At 32.4% G+C, this 17,078-nt stretch overlaps 3 protein-coding genes across 4 annotated transcripts; 2 read left to right on the plus strand and 1 right to left on the minus strand.

The window, feature by feature from the left end:
• The first annotated feature begins 433 nt into the window (after window positions 1–433).
• LOC123316996 (vacuolar protein sorting-associated protein 8 homolog) lies at window positions 434–7,693 on the plus strand. Its single transcript, XM_044903329.1, has 12 exons — window positions 434–849; window positions 911–1,105; window positions 1,156–1,352; window positions 1,417–1,735; window positions 2,280–2,706; window positions 2,844–3,132; window positions 3,261–3,480; window positions 3,821–4,036; window positions 4,093–4,323; window positions 4,604–5,215; window positions 5,363–5,807; window positions 7,266–7,693. The coding sequence occupies exons 1-12, from the start codon at window positions 793–795 to the stop codon at window positions 7,553–7,555; spliced, it is 3,498 nt and encodes a 1,165-aa protein (XP_044759264.1). The 5' UTR covers window positions 434–792; the 3' UTR covers window positions 7,556–7,693.
• Window positions 7,694–8,327: 634 nt separating this feature from the next.
• LOC123313464 (rho GTPase-activating protein 8-like) lies at window positions 8,328–11,944 on the minus strand. Its single transcript, XM_044898362.1, has 8 exons — window positions 11,749–11,944; window positions 11,569–11,685; window positions 11,014–11,296; window positions 10,474–10,791; window positions 10,241–10,419; window positions 9,990–10,187; window positions 9,399–9,505; window positions 8,328–9,240 (listed from the first exon to the last, which is right to left on the minus strand). The coding sequence occupies exons 1-8, from the start codon at window positions 11,780–11,782 to the stop codon at window positions 9,070–9,072; spliced, it is 1,407 nt and encodes a 468-aa protein (XP_044754297.1). The 5' UTR covers window positions 11,783–11,944; the 3' UTR covers window positions 8,328–9,069.
• Window positions 11,945–12,157: 213 nt separating this feature from the next.
• On the plus strand, window positions 12,158–15,840 carry LOC123313474 (lipid droplet-regulating VLDL assembly factor AUP1-like). Of its 2 annotated transcripts, XM_044898374.1 has the most exons (6): window positions 12,158–12,288; window positions 13,543–13,687; window positions 13,739–14,027; window positions 14,121–14,537; window positions 15,059–15,248; window positions 15,361–15,840. In XM_044898374.1, the coding sequence occupies exons 2-6, from the start codon at window positions 13,647–13,649 to the stop codon at window positions 15,666–15,668; spliced, it is 1,245 nt and encodes a 414-aa protein (XP_044754309.1). In that variant the 5' UTR covers window positions 12,158–12,288; window positions 13,543–13,646; the 3' UTR covers window positions 15,669–15,840. The 2 variants fall into 2 exon arrangements, with proteins under 2 accessions (XP_044754309.1, XP_044754318.1); XM_044898383.1 differs by lacking the exon at window positions 12,158–12,288 and having other exon boundaries at window positions 13,535–13,687.
• Window positions 15,841–17,078: the final 1,238 nt, after the last annotated feature.

The following is a 17,078-nucleotide window of genomic DNA, read 5'->3' on the forward strand; positions in this document are numbered from 1 at the left end:
TAACAAGAAATAACACAATTTGGTTGTACTGAGTACTAGATACTTCTAGTTTCTGTTCGTTACAAGACAAAGTCCAAATAATATCAAAGAAAATAAAACAAAAAGTTTTACTCATTGATATGCAAATACTTTTTGAGTCAGAGCCAGAGTATCAACGAAGAGGAACTCTGGTATTACAGCCCTCTTCACATAGTTAATAGGGCTGTGTATCAACAACTCTTCGGTATCAATGATACTCCAAAGATTATAGAGTTATCTAACTCTATAATCTTTGTGATACTCTTTGATACAGCACAGCCCAGTGACGCAAAGAAAGTATATTTTGTGTTACCGGGCTGTGTTTTTTTTCAACGAACTGTATTTTATCTTTCATTTTATCTCAGATTTTTTAGCCAAGAATAAGAGGAGTCTTTGGTTCCTCTTTGAATATTCTATGCGACAATTTATAACCAATTTGTGTTGTCAAAATATAATCAAAATTACTAAAAATTAGGGAGGCAAAATAACATGAATGTTAGGTACATGGAATGAGATTGTATGGGAAATGTTGGTGAATTCGCTAAGAAACGACTTTTAATTAGAAGTCTCAAGAGTTTAGTTTTGGATGAACCATCACGGAATTTGTAGAAGATGTCTCTGTTAATAATCCAAGTTGTTCAAGTTGAATTGAAACAATGAAATTCTCCAGTTGTAAAAGACCATGGAACCGTTATTCTAGGTATTGTTAATGAATTGAAAACTTCAAATTTTCATTCAGTTCAGGAAACTTGATTTTCTTTATAATCCAACAAAATGAGTACTGATTGTGAAGTTGAGGACGCAGATTCTGTGTTAGATATAAATTTAAAGGTAATGCAGCTTCAACATGTTTTCTGCAAGAATTATATTCACCTCATCCTTCTATTTTAAGATAAATGATTCAGAATTTGATATCCCCCGAATGGCTACACCCTCTTTAGAGAGTATATTATGGGACATGGAATCTGAGGAAGGAAGTATTGATAATGCCTCCCTTCATTCATTTCAAAGTATTGAAACTAAGTCCCATTCTGTACTTTCTTACTGCATTTTACAAGGTATCTCTTCTCAGATTGTATCAGCTGGGGTAAGTTCAGAAAATCCTTAAAAAAATTGGGATTAAAATTATTTTTTCAGGAAAGAGTTTCAGCAGGTATGCCCACTGTGATCACTAACAGCTCCAAGTTTATTGCTGTTGGAACATCCCATGGATTTATTTTGAATTTCAATCCTGAACAAAGCTTATGTTGGTGTTGCCATGATTTAAGTACTTCTGATCAAGGAGCAATTTCAGCACTTGCATTCAATTTAGATTCTACTAGGCTATTAGCAGGGTAAATTCTCTTCAGAAGCAATATATTCGTATCAATTATTTAAAGAAATCTTCCTTATTTGCAGATATGAGAGAGGTTATATACTGATGATAGATGCTAGTAACGGAGATGTATTGAGACGATTACCAGATGCACATGCACCTCAGTCAGCTGTACTTCACCTAAGGTTCACATTTATGAATAACTTGGCAATTTGTGGTGATTCTTCAGGATGTGTTTTTTCCTTGAACTTCAATAGAAGACTTGGAGTAAGGTCTTGGGATTCTAGGTGCTTGTTCTCAGGAGCTACTGGAGAAGTTTGTGTGTTTGAACCTTTAGTACATGGCTATGATTTACAGTTTCTTAGCAAGAATGTTTTAGTTGCTATGGCAACAATGTCAAAGGTTGGTTTATATTTGTTGGAACTTTGAGGACCCCTTCATAGATAGGATATCTGATGATAAGATGACTTGAAGTAATAAAGGCTTTTTTTTGGATCGTCTGATTTCATATCTATGAACAGAAGGCTTCAACCACAGCAATGTTATAGATAGAAGGCTCTTGTTATGAAAAGTATTTGAAAAAAATTATCATATCATATCATGCAATACGTTTTAGAACACATTAGATTCAGAATCCGTAAAAAAATGATTTCTATCTGCATGTAATCTATTGTAGAGACACTACATTTGTGGCAGTTTTCAATTTTAGTCTATTGATTTTGATGGAAATTGGAGAAACGGTTTTTGAGTTATTGAAACTGCCAAAATTAGAAATAGATTTGAGTTACTTAAAATAATAATATAGTAATCGCAGTTTCCTGAATATTTCCAATCAATATTTGGGCAGGTTGTTTTCCATTTCGGTTCATACTTCTAAACATCAACCAATTTTACAGTTATTTTTTACCATTGGTAACTTGATTATATTTTAGTTAATTATTTTTAGGTCATTGTAATTTCTGTTCGCCCTCAATTGAAATGCTTATTCAGTCAACCACTTCCAAAAATTTCTACCTCATTGCCACAGATTTCTTGGCAACTTGTATCAATAGGAAAAATGTATCAACCAGTTTTGGCATGGGGCAGAGGAAGTGAATTGAATTTTACTCGATTAATCATACAAGGATCAAAGAGTATTAAACTGATGTCTTTAAGAAACATCCAGCTCCCTTATTCGTCTATTGCCATTCAGTGGCTGGGATCTCAACATCTTGCTCTGATCGATACAAGTGAAATTCTTCATCTTTTAGATGTTCGATCTCAAAAAGAACTAGAAGTACTGGAATTGGGAAATGCTGAGTTAGTATATAATTCTGCACATTTTAAAGCTCTTGCTCTAGGAGGGGGGGTCAGTGAGGCATTCTCACTTGCTGGTAAGTGCAAATCAATTATTCTTGACTTTTCATTCCAACCATCAATATTATTGATTCTAAATTTCAATCTATTGGATTTGTTGGTGTTTTGAACACCTTGTAGCTTATAGAAGTTTGATTGAAGAATGAATTTTTAGGAGAAAGAGCATGCTATAATAGTGTTTCAACTAGAGGTGATCAATTACTTGTTCTTGGAACAAAGGGTGTTCATGTGGTCAAATTGAGAAGTTGGCCTGAAAGAATTATGTACCTCAGTGATAAAGGCAGATGGGCTGAAGCTCTGAATTTGGCTGCAGAGGATGGGACTAACAAAGAAAGATTCGCAAATTATCTTTTACTGAAATATTTTGAGAGTTTGAATCAGAATATTGTGGATAAGGAAAGTTTGGTGGCCGCTGTAAAATGTTGTGTCAAATTGAATAAGATGTATGTATATTCATGAAATTTCTCATTCGTCCCTCATATTTTCATGCTCATTTGAATTTGAGAGGATATGTTTGATATTGTCCAGTTTTTCAAATCTGATGGCCAAATTATATAATATTTTATTACAGCGATTTTTTGTGTAATGAACTATGGGAAGCCGTCTCAAATGATTATTGCAACCAAGACTGGTACTATTTTCTGATAACAGATCATATTGTTAATGGAAAACTCACTTCTCTAACGCCTTATATCGCTCAGTGTCTGGTATCCCATTTGGAAAAAAAAGATGTGCAAACTTTGGAAAATGTACTATTAATGCTGGAAATTACCTGCTTGGACCTTCATCAGGTAAAATGAATCAAGTGTTGTGTGAAAAATAATACAGGCTGTTACCTAAGTGCAAAAGTTTTTAGGGTGTGATTCTTTGTCGAAAATTGAGTTTCCTAATGTAGCCTACTTTGTGGTAGAACATGCCCTCAAAATGCCTTTTCTTCAACTCTTGAGAACTTTCAAGAAAAGAATTAGAACATTTCGGGGAAAGGTCTAAGAGCATGTATTTACATGAAAGACCATTTTTTATTTTGCCCAAAAATATACCCCTTAAAAACTTATTTGGTAACAACATGTATATCATGATTCTGATCTTTTGTATATTTTTCAAATTCTATTCATTCGATTATTTTTTCAGGTCCTTACCATATGTAAAAAATATAAATTATACAATGCCTGGATCCACATAACGACAAAAACACTCGGTGACTATACAAGTCCATTGACGGAGTTTTTATCTGAACTAACTTCAGCTAATCTAAGGTTGGGAAATACCATGTTAGTGTATGTCTCCTCTTGTTTGGCCGGCTTAGGTTATCCTAGTGGCAATATTCCGAAAGAAGATATAACAAGGGTATAAAAATTCCGAAATTTTCCGAAACAATGTTTTATTTCGAATATTTTCTTTAGGTCAAGTTTGATGTATTGCGATGTTTGGAAACCCTACATTCTATCAATGGTACAGAGAATGAGAAAACATACCCCTATTTGAGGAGCCTCTTGAAATTCAACATGAGAGAATGTCTTAATGTCATCGAGTTGGCGTTCACTGAAGTTGAATTTTCTGGAGAAATGGGTTTGTTGCATAGACAAAGATTAGTCAACATTTTGATGCAAATTGTGGCACCACCTGAGTTCACAGTAGGTTATTCATTTTTGTACAAATATTTTAAAAAAAAATTATTCATAGTGCACTACAGGATAAGCTGTTGGCTAAACTAGCCTAGCCTATATTTATGGACACTGTAACAAATTATCAAAATCGTACCAAAGGGTTGGCAAACTTTCACACACACCTCTTTTAGGAAACTCTTTGACTGTGTCTTATTGCCTAAACATACTGCAAGAAAGTTTCATTCTATCAAAAAGAAAAAAGATGTAGTACTTAAGTCTGCTCTAACTGGAACTCCTTTATTTTCAGGAAACCGAAGAAATAAATTTAGCTTGTTTCGTTTGTCGTCTAGTCATCACCAATAAGTTAAATTTAGAAGATAGTGTTTTAGAAAAAATATTCGAAATTCTTGTGAAAGAAACATCTGAATCAATCAAACTTAGAGATCACATGGAGAGAGAACAAGCCTGGTTAGATTTAATGTCCAGTAATAGACTGAAACATACATCTCCTGATGAGTTATTGAAAAGTTCTCTGAAATCTAAGTGCTTTCGAGTTGCAGAATATTTATATGAATTGAAGAATGATTATTCCGATATCCTCGGATGTTATTTGAACGATAGAGTCAGGAAAAATGAAGTGTTCAATTATATTCAGAAATATATAGATGATAAAGAAAGATGCATTCGAGAGCAGTTTTTGGTGCATTTCAGACATTTAGTGGAAATAGACTGTAAACAGACTACTGAAATAGTTATAGATAATTTTCCTGATCTGATTGAACAATTTTGCGAAATGCTGGAAGGAGAGAATGACCTGAGGTATTATTTTCTGAAAGAACTGATTAATTGTGATATAAAATTACCTTCCAAAATTGCTGAAATTTACCTGGATCTGCTGTCTGTGAAAGACAAAGACAAGGTTGGTATTATACTATTTTTTCTTACATAAATTCAAAAATTCACAAATTACAATTATCCTCAATAAGTGAATTGATAGTATTTCTTCATTTTTTCCACCATTCTCAATCTCCCAGTAAAAATTCATCTTGTTATTTTTCTTTATAAGGTTAGAGCCTTCCTGGAATTGGGACTCTGTAGAATGGAAGAAGCATTAGAGATAACCAGAAAACACAACGTCCATGCAGCCACAGCGTTACTTCTAGAACAAGGTGGCGAATGGCTTGAGGCCTTAGAATTGCTCCTCGAGCATAATCTGGTAGATTTTGCCCTCAGTTTATGTGTTCGTGGAGCTGAACACTTAGATTCAGAGGGAGCACAAAAACTGTGGATGGTCCTACTGCAGCACGAAAAAAGTAGTGAAAACATGTCACTACGTCAGTTACTTCATGCTACTGCACCTCATATTCCTCCGGCACAGCTGCTGGAGTTGGTTTCCAACATGAAATTTGGAGATATTAGAACTTCCCTTCAAGGTATACTTTCTGATTACAGACATGATATCCAGATGCATACCACAACTTTGAAGTTAATGAGCAGGGATTTACACAAGAGTAAGTAAAAAGAAAGCCATAAACAGAATTTTAAACCATTTTAAGAATTGGAGAAACACTAAGGTATTGTGGGAATAAGATTCCTTGATGATTCAAATTTTTCATTTGGTTCTCTGGAACACGAAGAAGATTTCAATTTGATTAATCTTAAATCAACCACAGTAAACTCTCTGATGAAAATTGAGGATTTGATGAATTCTTGAATGGACTATACAGGGTGCATTTTTGACTTGTACAAATATTTTAACAGTAGATTCTTGAGGTCGAAAGAAACACTTTTTCCTATACCATTTTTTCCGATTCGGCTCTGATAAGAATATACAGGGTGATTCATAACTATTGGAACATAGGCTAAGGGCAGATTGTTTGGACCAAAATATGGCGATAGGACCAAATATACCTCAATAAAATATTGCTGTGGAAAAAGATAGAGGGCGTTAAAGTTGAATTTTTTATAAGGGGACAGAATAATATTTTCTTCGAAGTTGGAAAGTCCTTTATTAAAAGAATTAGAAAAGGCATAGAAGTCGGAGGAGGCCACATAGAACATTTAATTAAAGTTTATTTTTTTATGTTTTATTGTTTTTAATTATGCTTTATCGTCGAAATAAATAAATTGTTACTTCAAATCCCCTTCCGGTGCTCTGAACTGTTCAATTGTGTTTTTCTTAAAAACGGATGAAAAAATATACAGTGAAATTATTAGCAAAAAACGAAAAAAAAATTCAACTCTATCTTTTTCCACAGCAACATTTTATTGAGGTATATTTGGTCCTATCGCCATATTTTGATCCAAACAATCTGCCCTTTTTTTTAGTCATTTTGAATTTTCATGATAAGCTGTGCAACCCCTGGAAAAACAAAATTACCTTCAGGATAACTAGTTGAGTCTGTGACACTTAACATCTGTGGATCTTTTAAACAGAGTTGTATTCAGCCAATGTACCCAATTTTTCAAATTTCACATACTTTTTATTTTTTGAACATCAAATTACTCGAAAACGACGCATTATACGAGAAAATATGAAGAATACTTTTATTTTACAAAACGTTCAAATATTTATTAGATATTATCGTCCAACTTGGGTTTCAAGAGTTGGGTTCTTTGAATTTTTGGTATTTTTTGGTACGTAATGGTCATAATGAGAAAACTGGAAGAGGTGGGTGATATCTTGTGTTCGAAAAAGATTAATCAAATAAATGAAAAACTATATTCCGAAATTTATTTCATTCAATAAAACTGTTTGTGAGATAAAACTAAAAGTGACATTTTTTATGGTTTTTCAACAGCCTGTATCTTTTAAACCGAGCCTAATTGGACAAAATGGTAAAGAAAAAACGTGTTTCTTTTGACATCAAGAATCTACTGTTAAAATATTTGTAGGAGTCAAAGACTCACCCTGTATACATATAGTCAAAACTTGACTTGAAGAATGATCAGGTTTTCCCCTTTTTTAGATTTGGCTCATACCATAGGAAAGAGCGGGAGAGGAGTGTTTTTCATGAACACCTGTAACATTTGTCATAATTCTTTGAGTTCTCTTGGAAATGGCGAGTCAAGTGCAGTATCAGTTTACGGATGTGGACATTCTTTTCACCAAAACTGTGTAGTGGGTTCGGAATCGATGGAATCAACATGCCCTCTATGTAAAACCAAATGTACACTTTTACCCAAATGTCAAAATAGAAATAGGCATACAATAGTTGCTAATACAAGAGTGAGGCCAGACTTGGAAGGCCACTTTTGAATTTCTAGTCCCGAGATTTTTACGAGTTTTTAATATATTTAAATTATTATGTTGAAGTGGTGGAATGCACTTGTGCTTGAAAGTCGTTGATTCGAAATCGATCAACAGGAAATATTTTTCAAAGTGAAAACATAAAAATTCATATTGTTTTATCAAATTTCAAGTTCAAGTAGACCCAATTATCGATTTTCCTATTCATTTTCTCTTTCTATTATTATTTTCTGTTTGTATGGTGTACGAAAATTCACAAAGAAAACGTTCAGCAGAAATATTCGGATTATCATGCTGATGGTATCCCCCAAATTATATTTGTATTTCATCAAAATTTTCTTTCAAGATGAATATATGTCAGAGTTGAAACATTCCATATTTTACGCAAATTGCTGAATATTGCCTTGGAATTATTCATATATAAAATGATTTTAACAAGCTATTTATTACGTAAATGTTTTAAGAATGTTGATTATTGTGATATTTTATGTAATCTAATTATAATAAAACCATAGTCACAAAATCTGAGCAATTTATTATGTCAACAATCTGGAAGATACATAGGACCTACCCCACTTTAGCATTTGGATTTCAGGCGCAGCGCAGCGCATGAACAACTTCAGATACATCAGGGCAAAATTAGATGTCCTGATGAAGACATCAAAGAAGTCGAAACGTCGTCCGAATTGTTTTCTTTGTCTCTCCTGCCCCTAATCATCCTCAACGTTACATTAAATATTTCTCTGGGATTTGGATAATTTGTTCAAATATATTTTGCAAATTTATTAACATTCATATATTTATTCTATTTTTCCAGTATAACAAAAAACTACGAGGTATTGATATATGTTTTTAGTATTATATTAATATTTAAGTATTTTCCAATTATAAGTGAACAGACTAATCAATCTAATGATTTATTAATTTTTTCTATTCGAAAAAAATTGTTAGTTTCTACAAGATCTACATCATAAATGATGATCTGCCCACTTATAAATTGGAAACATGTATAACAGGAATATCTGTAGTCGGTAAGTTTACGATAGAGTATATTTTTCTCATAAATTCTTGTTCACTAACCATCCTTTATGCGTTAAAGTCAGACTTTAGCTATTCCTGTTGACTCTTTGACTTATTAGTGATAATGTTATTACATATTTCAGTCAGTTAATTCGTTTCAATAAGGGATATCATTAACAACGAAAACATAAAACAAATAAGAAAATAAGTGATAAAACATAGATATGCAAGCATAATTTCTATAAATAAAACTAGTTTGCTGTACTATCAAAAATATGATTCTTTGGAATGATGAATTACATCTTAGTGATTCGATGATTGACGTGAAAACCTCACATAGAACATAAGTTTTGATCCCAATTACATAAATACAAACGAACAAATAGTATAAAATAAACAATTGTTTGATATACACATACTCCGGAAATATATAATTTTTTTATATCAACACAATATTACAAATGCAAATTAACATCACAGAGCATCATATCATATTTTCAGGCTTAAATCATGAAAATTTTGTTATGCTGCTGAAGTAAAAACTGGGTAAACATATTTATAGGCCCAATGGCCACCAGAGACATCGAAACATTATCGGACCACACTAAATTCGGACCAAATACGACTGCCAAATTTTGTGCGTTCATCTTATTTAAATCTTGACGTTCCATCACCTGAAAAGAATTACCATAATTGAACATGACAGCGTTTCATAATTTATGAATATTGCAGGTGTGTTGATTAAAATGAAATTAATTATTTCAAATTCACAGATTCACTATTGGTTCATAAGAAATATACACAGTTTTTTTACAGAACATTGAATACTCACTCTTGATAAAAAACTAATGATGTATTTTAGGACAATGTAATTATCTTCAGGTAATTTTTCCATGATTAAAACTTGTACCTGTTTCAGGACCTCATCTTTATTCCAGCCTGAAAAATGAAAATATTAATAAAATTTACTCAAATTAAATCAACACATTAATGATAATGATATTTGACGATTTCATTTTACTAATTGACTGAATGGTGTTATAATCCATATTAATTTTTTACATACTCTGAATATTTTCATCCATCCAACTTTTAAATAATGAATGAGATACTTCTCCTAATTGGATTTCTATAACATTCTTTCTTGACTCAATATTTTATGTAACTATTAATAATTACGCTCTAGGTATTCAAAGTTAGTTTTCAAGGATGTTCCATTAATAAATAATTATGCATGAATGAAAGTGTACTTTTTTAAGTGCGATTAAATCCTCTTTCCTTCTATGTATTAAATGAACGTAACAAACTGATCAACTTTGATACATTTCTGTCATAAACAGTTCTTTAGTAATTATTTCAAATTAACAAATAAGTTTAATGGAAGATAACTTCTTTTGATTTCTAAAGAAATATTGAAACTCACATTGGAATTGCATAACTTCATCGTACAACTCATAAGTTAAGAGTGGTTCTTTCAGTTCTCGAAGAAAAGTTTTCAACAATACGGCTGCTTCATGGGGATCCTCAAAGTTTAGGGGTTTTCCCAAGTTGGCCAGATCTTTCAAATGCTTCACTTTCACACCATTCGCTGATCTCCTGAACAAGCCCTCAGTTTCAAGAGCTTAAAATTAACATTAGTTAAGAGGGATTAAATCAAAGATTTCAAGTTTGTACCATCAGGTTGGTCCAAGAATTCGATGCATTGTCTAACAACGGGAGCGATAACCAAACCATAGTTTTTCTTGATATCAGAAAGGGATATACCAAATTGTTGAGTTGGTAGACTAGGAACAACATTCAAATTATCCAACGCTGAAGTAAGATCCCCTATTCCTCCTAATTTTCTATCATGCCTTGAAATTAGAATAATGATGTTTTTTTATAAGGCAGATTAAACATCCACTTACTCTTTGATTTCCTGTGGAATGTCCAATTTATCTAAGGGTATCTCTTCATTGAGTTCCGCTAACGTATTAATATAATTCAATTTCCTTCCAAATTTAGCTGATATTAATGGCCGGAATAATTGAGAAACAATTTTCAAAAAATTTGTTGGGTGTACTAAATATAATGCCTTGAGATTCTTCTTATACTTTCTATCAAATGCTTTGTAAACCTGGACTATCCAACTAAGTGATGGCTTATTTTTACTGCAGAGCCCATAATGGAAATAAATTAAACTGTAATCTTGTTCCACATATTGATCCAATGTATAAATTAAGTAACTGAAATATTAAACATACAAATATAAGTTTATATATAAATATCTAAGGCTTAGAGATTGGTATTTCACCTAATCAGATGTATGTATCATTTAAGCTTGACTCAATTATCAGATATGTTGTTATTTCCATTAATCTTCAAATGATATGATTCAATTTTCATATCCACCCATTTATAAAGGACTATTTTGGAATTCTTTTAATTCTATAATGAACAACACATACCTTAAGAGAAGACTATGATTGATTTCTTTAACTGGAGGCAATTTGCAAGCATATACAACAATTATTTTTCTTCCAACAGCATCATCCCCTTTGACATCTACTATACCATATTTTGCAATATCAGCATATTTGTCAACAGCAGAATCATCCACAGCAGGATATGAAGGACAGTACATTAAACTATATGAATTTTCTTCACATGCTTCTACTAATTCATCAAAATTCTCTTCTGGAAAATCTTCAACAGGGGATGTTTCACAGGACTCTATTTCAATGAATTCAACTAGAATATAACAATAAATATGATTATCAAAGAGTGACTGCAAAATGCGGTATAAAAAAGTTAGTTACAAGATCGGCAACCAAAATTTCATAATATCTAGATACAAAAAAACTAAGTAAATAATAGGAATTGAGAGAATATTTTCATGTCTTTCAGGAATTCAGTTTGAGAACTTTCTATAGGAAGTCAATAGAGTGAATTAATATTAGAATTAACTCAGTATGATAAAACTTATCAAAACTATTGTTATTCTGACAGGAAGTTCGACTCACTGCTTTGAGCAATATCATCAGGACTTTGTTGTAATTCTGTATCATCAAACTCTAGATTCGGTTCATAATCGTGATAATCTGACAAACTTGGATAAGGTTCATCTTCCAAATTCGCAGCTGAAAACAGAATGTATGCATGTAGGTAATCAGCCAAGTGAAACATGAAGAGAGAAATTTTACCCTGACTGGGTTTTGAAGTTTTGCTTGGGTCCATCGTTAAACAAGGATTTACATCATTATACTACAGTCTTTTTGGTATAATTTTAGTGTATTTGGCACTTATATAATGAAAAGTGTTTTTCTTATGAGAAAATTCAAAAAATAAACACTGTTTACGCACAAGGCTCTCAAATCAGTACACCAAATGTCAGACATAGAAGAGAGTTGACATTCAAGCGTTAAATTTTTTCTTGTTCGGTGATTTACATCTAACACGGGAAACGTTCCGTTCAATCGTCAAAAATTATTTCTCGACAAAATTTGGTAAAATGATATTCATCTTATGAAAAATGAAGTTGTATTGGATATCATAAAATAAGATTTTCATAATTTCATAGATTCCATACGGTTTTAGAACTATTTATTCCTCTATCGATTATGGAACAAACCCATTATCTTTAACATTTTTTGGTCAGTAGACAAAACAGGCAAAACATTGCTCATGTGAAAGTCATTTTTATATTTGAGACTTTTATTTTTTTTGGACTTCGAGTTGACTAGCACAGAACACACCGATATAGAAGGGAAACTCCCCTACTAAGAAGTGGGGTCAAGTTTCAGCGCCCCCATGCGGTGGTTCGAGAAAATAAAAGCGCCCTCTAGCGGTCGGAAATCGAAACAAATGAGCGGGAAAATTTGAAATGCTTCCTATTTAAAATCATTCGATTTGATTTTTGAAGTTCGGGATTGAAACAACGTACTGGAATGAGTTAATATAGCATGTCAAGATGCTATATTACCATTCCAGTACGAGTTGTTTCAAATCCAATGTTCTCAGAAGCTTGATGACTTGAATAAAAAAAAACACATATGTAGGCAATGATATAACTATATTTCTTCATAAATAAATCATATATACATCACAGTGTATGGCCTTATATGTAAAGAATAAAATAAAAATAATTCTAATGTCCATATAATATACGTCAAAGTGTATGGGTTAATAAGTAAAAAATAAAATAGAAATAATTCTAATATCCATATAATATACATCAAAGTGTATGGGTTTATGAGTACAAAATAAAATAGAAATAATTCTAATGTCCATATATACATCAAAGTGTATGGACTTGATAGGAAAAAAATAAAATAGAAATGATTCTAATGTCAATATATACATCAAAGTGTATGGGCATATATGTAAAAAATAAAATGGAAAATATGTAAAAAATAAAATAGAAATAATTATAATGTCCTATGGGAATTATTGGTTATAGGACTGAAGGAAAACACTGTTTTTTTTTTAACTTAGTCGACGTTTCATCAGTACTTTGCTGATTTTTTCAATTCAATTCAATTTGGGAAAACCCTTCATCATAAAGCACTAATATCCATGTAAAAATAAATTCACACTTTCACTCAAAATAGGATTTTCGTATTTGTTCAGTACTTTTAGTAGTCAACAAGGGATTACAAACTTTTTCCATCCAAAGTTTGATAATTTCCGGTTGTTTATTATCTGCTTCAGGAAACCGATGACGTCTACTAGTCTTATCACCACAGTTCGGCACACAAAATTTATTGCTTTTAATATTTCTATTTTCCGACATATTATTCAATTATCAGAAAAAACACTTAGGAATCACGATGCACTTCTCACTGCAGACAAAGACGAAAAGAATGAGGTTATGGAAATGTTTACAAACGTAAAATCGGCGATGGAAGCGACCCCATGCGGTGGTTCAACAAACTAAATAAGGGGTCCAGTTTTTCATCTCAGTTTCCCCTCTATCTTGACTTACTTTATGTTGACTAGTTCTTGTTTGCATTTTCCACCTGAAATTAGTCTCATATATAGCCATTGAAATTGTCAAGCTCTTGTGACCTTTTTCGTAATGCCATAAATTTAGAACAGAAAAATGTCAAATATAGAAGTTAAACATCTGCTAAGACGTAAAAGGTAGCAGAATTAAACTTTCTCTGAACATATTTTAATAGAAATATTCTGCAGGCTGAATGAAAACGAATGGAAATTCATATGCTTGTTATTCTACCTACCACTTGGACTAATCCTTTACTTGTTGAGATGTTTATTAGCCACAGTAGTTTTCCTATTGGGATATTTATTACCTGACACTCCATTTTCAAGGAATATTATTAACAAAATTACTTGTCTAAGCTTAGGTATAACTGTAACGGTTGAAAATATTGAGAAGCGAGAAAATGTTGAAGTATACATAGGTAATAGCCTATCTTTACTTGATGGTTTAGTTGTACATCAGGCAACGAAGGCGATATCTGTGAGTATTTGGATTGTATCATGTCTTCTTGCCAATCGGCTGAAATTGAGTTTTTCGTTTCTGGAGAGATAAATTTATTTCTGTGTCTTTCAGAATGGTCCTAAGTTAATACCACTTATTTCAAAAAGCCTTGGACTATTTGAATTTGGAAATACCTCCAATGCAGAAACCTTCAAGAAGAATATAATGCTGATTCAATCACATGAAAAATCACCTTTGTTTTTTTCTCCTGAGGGACAAGTTACAAATGGGAAAGCACTAATTAAATTTGAATCAAACCCATTTTCTCTCACAAATAAAGTGCAACCAATATGCATCTCAATTGAAAGACCGCTCTTGGATATATCAATCAGTTCTTTAGGATCTTCACCACTTGTTGACTTATTTTTCTATATGTTCTCACCTTTAACAAACTATAAGTTGAGGTTTTTGGATGTCTTGGAGAAAAAAAATCTTACTAATGAAGAGTTTGCAGAAATAGTTAGGCAGAATATTGCTACTGGCCTAAAAGTGAGTTAGATTTTATTCTCTTTTCGATTTGTATATGTTATTTTTACGGTGTATATTGTTAATTTCATGGTATGAATAATTTCGAACCTATCAATGTATGCAGGGTGTCTAGTGGGACATAAGGAGCTTACAGAGGAATATATGTTGAAATTGTTTAAAATTTTTTATAAAGGCATGAGGCAAATGCACCTTCCTTTTTAAAATATTTTCGAGAATTTATGACTTTTGGTTATACCGGAAATGGATATCAATTCGCCCATTTCAAATAGAGCATCCTGTATATCATTACATTATAAAATATGTTTTCATATTCTACGTCATTTCAACAGCTTTCTTTATGGTATGTAGAGTATTTTTCAAGTTCAAAAAATGAGGGCTTTCAAGAAACAGCATTTTTTTCTCAGGAGCTCGATGCACAACCTCAGATCTGTTTTGTGAATGATTGTTTCAAATTCCCGGTGGGACACCCTGTATAGTAGGAACTTCCATTTCATGTTGTGTATATGTATATTTAATTCAAGGTAGAAACCGTTAGTTATACAGCAAAAGATCTAATAGAACTGGAGAAACGTTTACTAATTGAACAAAAGAGGATTCGATCAGAGCAAGCCCTCTCGAATCCTGGAAATATTCCTGTAATCAGGAGAATGGCAAGGCAAGTCAAGGAAGTTTTACCTCACGTTCCTTATGATGCAATTTATTCGGATTTGTGTAAGTTTAGAAATGAAATACAAATTAGGTTCACCTTGAACAAAGAGATGTGGATGTTATTGATATTTCTTCTCAATTTACTTGTATCTTTCTTTGGCAAACTTTCTTGCAGATCGAACAAGAAATGTTGACAATACAATAACGAACATCTTGGAAGGCAGAGTAACCTTTCGGCCAGAAACTCCTAGTTCTGAAGGTCAAAGAAGTCAGTTACCATCAACCTCATCAATTTCTTCGTCTAACAGCAATATAGTGATTCCTACTGTGTCTGCTTCATCTAGTTCTTTGAATACAGCAGCCAGCAGTTTCTCAAAATCAGCTCAGGAACGGAGCAAGTCCTTTCAGGAAAGGAAGCAACAGCTTATTGCTAATGCTCGTAGAAGATACATTGAGAAACATAATTTAGACATCCCTCTGTAATTCATCATTTTTAGAATTAGTGCCAGAATCGCATGGCGGTTTCTTCACCCACAGAGTTCAACATTGAGTGCTCTATTTTTAAGGATAAATTTAGAAGAATAAAATTGATTTTGAATATCCTAGCATATTTATTTATATTATTGAAATGATGAATAAAATTATTTTTGTTTTTTATTTGTATTTACCTTGGTACTCCTGGAACATCTTCAAGATGTAATGCAAACTGCTGAACCTCAAAAAAGTATCAAGATATCAGATATGATACTCTTTGGTTACACGCCACGCTGAACCCTATTCCACTCGGGCCTTACCCTACAGCCAAAAATGCTCTAGAGAATTTACTCGTGAATTCATACGAACTTTCGGTAGAATTGCAGAGAATTCACCAGAGAATTTTCGGCTGTTACAAACAGACTTTAGCACTAGAGTCCTAGTAGCCAAGTTCTTGAAAATTTCAAAATCTTGTCTTGATTTCAAGAATGGAATGAATTTTAGAATTTCAAGACAAGAAATTTCATGTCAATATCATGATTTCTTGTCAAGAAATCTTGAAATATCTTGTCTAACCACGAACGCGCTAAATGAACCTACATAAGACCCTAAAACGTGTTTGTTTGTGATAAAGATAACATATTTTTGCATGAAATACCTATTTCTATTTATTGCACACATTTTTTGCTAGAAAAATGTAAATTGGAAATAATCAATTATCATCTTGTTGAAACTCCAATTGGAATCTGGTTTCGCAATTTTTACATACACTTTTTTATGTTTTATTAAAACATGGTATAATTTTGGCTTATTTATATAAATTATTATTTTCGCCGTTTGTATACATACTTGTGTCCACCTGAATTTCGAAAGAATAATAGAATTTCTTTCTGTCAGTATTGCTACTATAGTACCTACATTGAACTAAAACTAAAACTTTCTTTAGTTCAATGAGTACCTACGACAATCTTGCATTGGCTTAAATGCTGCTGCTTTTTCTTTTTACTGCCACTTTCGCAGCTACGGTTTCAGATTCAGATTTATTATTTTCACTCGCATTAGTCGAAAAAAATAGCTTCAGTTTCACTGATTATTTTATATTTTAATATTTTTACTATAACTTACGTTTCTCTCTACTGCTTGTTAAGCCCGTTTGCAACAGCCGAGAATTCTCTACAGAATTTACTCGAGAATTCATGCGCCGTGAATTCTTTACCGTTACCTACATAAGCACTTTCGGTAGAATTCACTGTTCAGTTGCATACAAAATAATCTCTGCCGTTTTCTTACCCAAATTTGGTAGAGAATTCTCGGTTGTTACAAACGCGCTTTAGTCAATATTCTGAATCGGAGCCGAACACGGCTCAGCAGACTAATGGAACTATGTAGGTACCCTTCATGTGTTAACTGAAGGGTCAA

This window comes from Coccinella septempunctata, chromosome 1 (genome assembly GCF_907165205.1).
Source record: "Coccinella septempunctata chromosome 1, icCocSept1.1, whole genome shotgun sequence".
NCBI lineage: Eukaryota > Metazoa > Arthropoda > Insecta > Coleoptera > Coccinellidae > Coccinella > Coccinella septempunctata.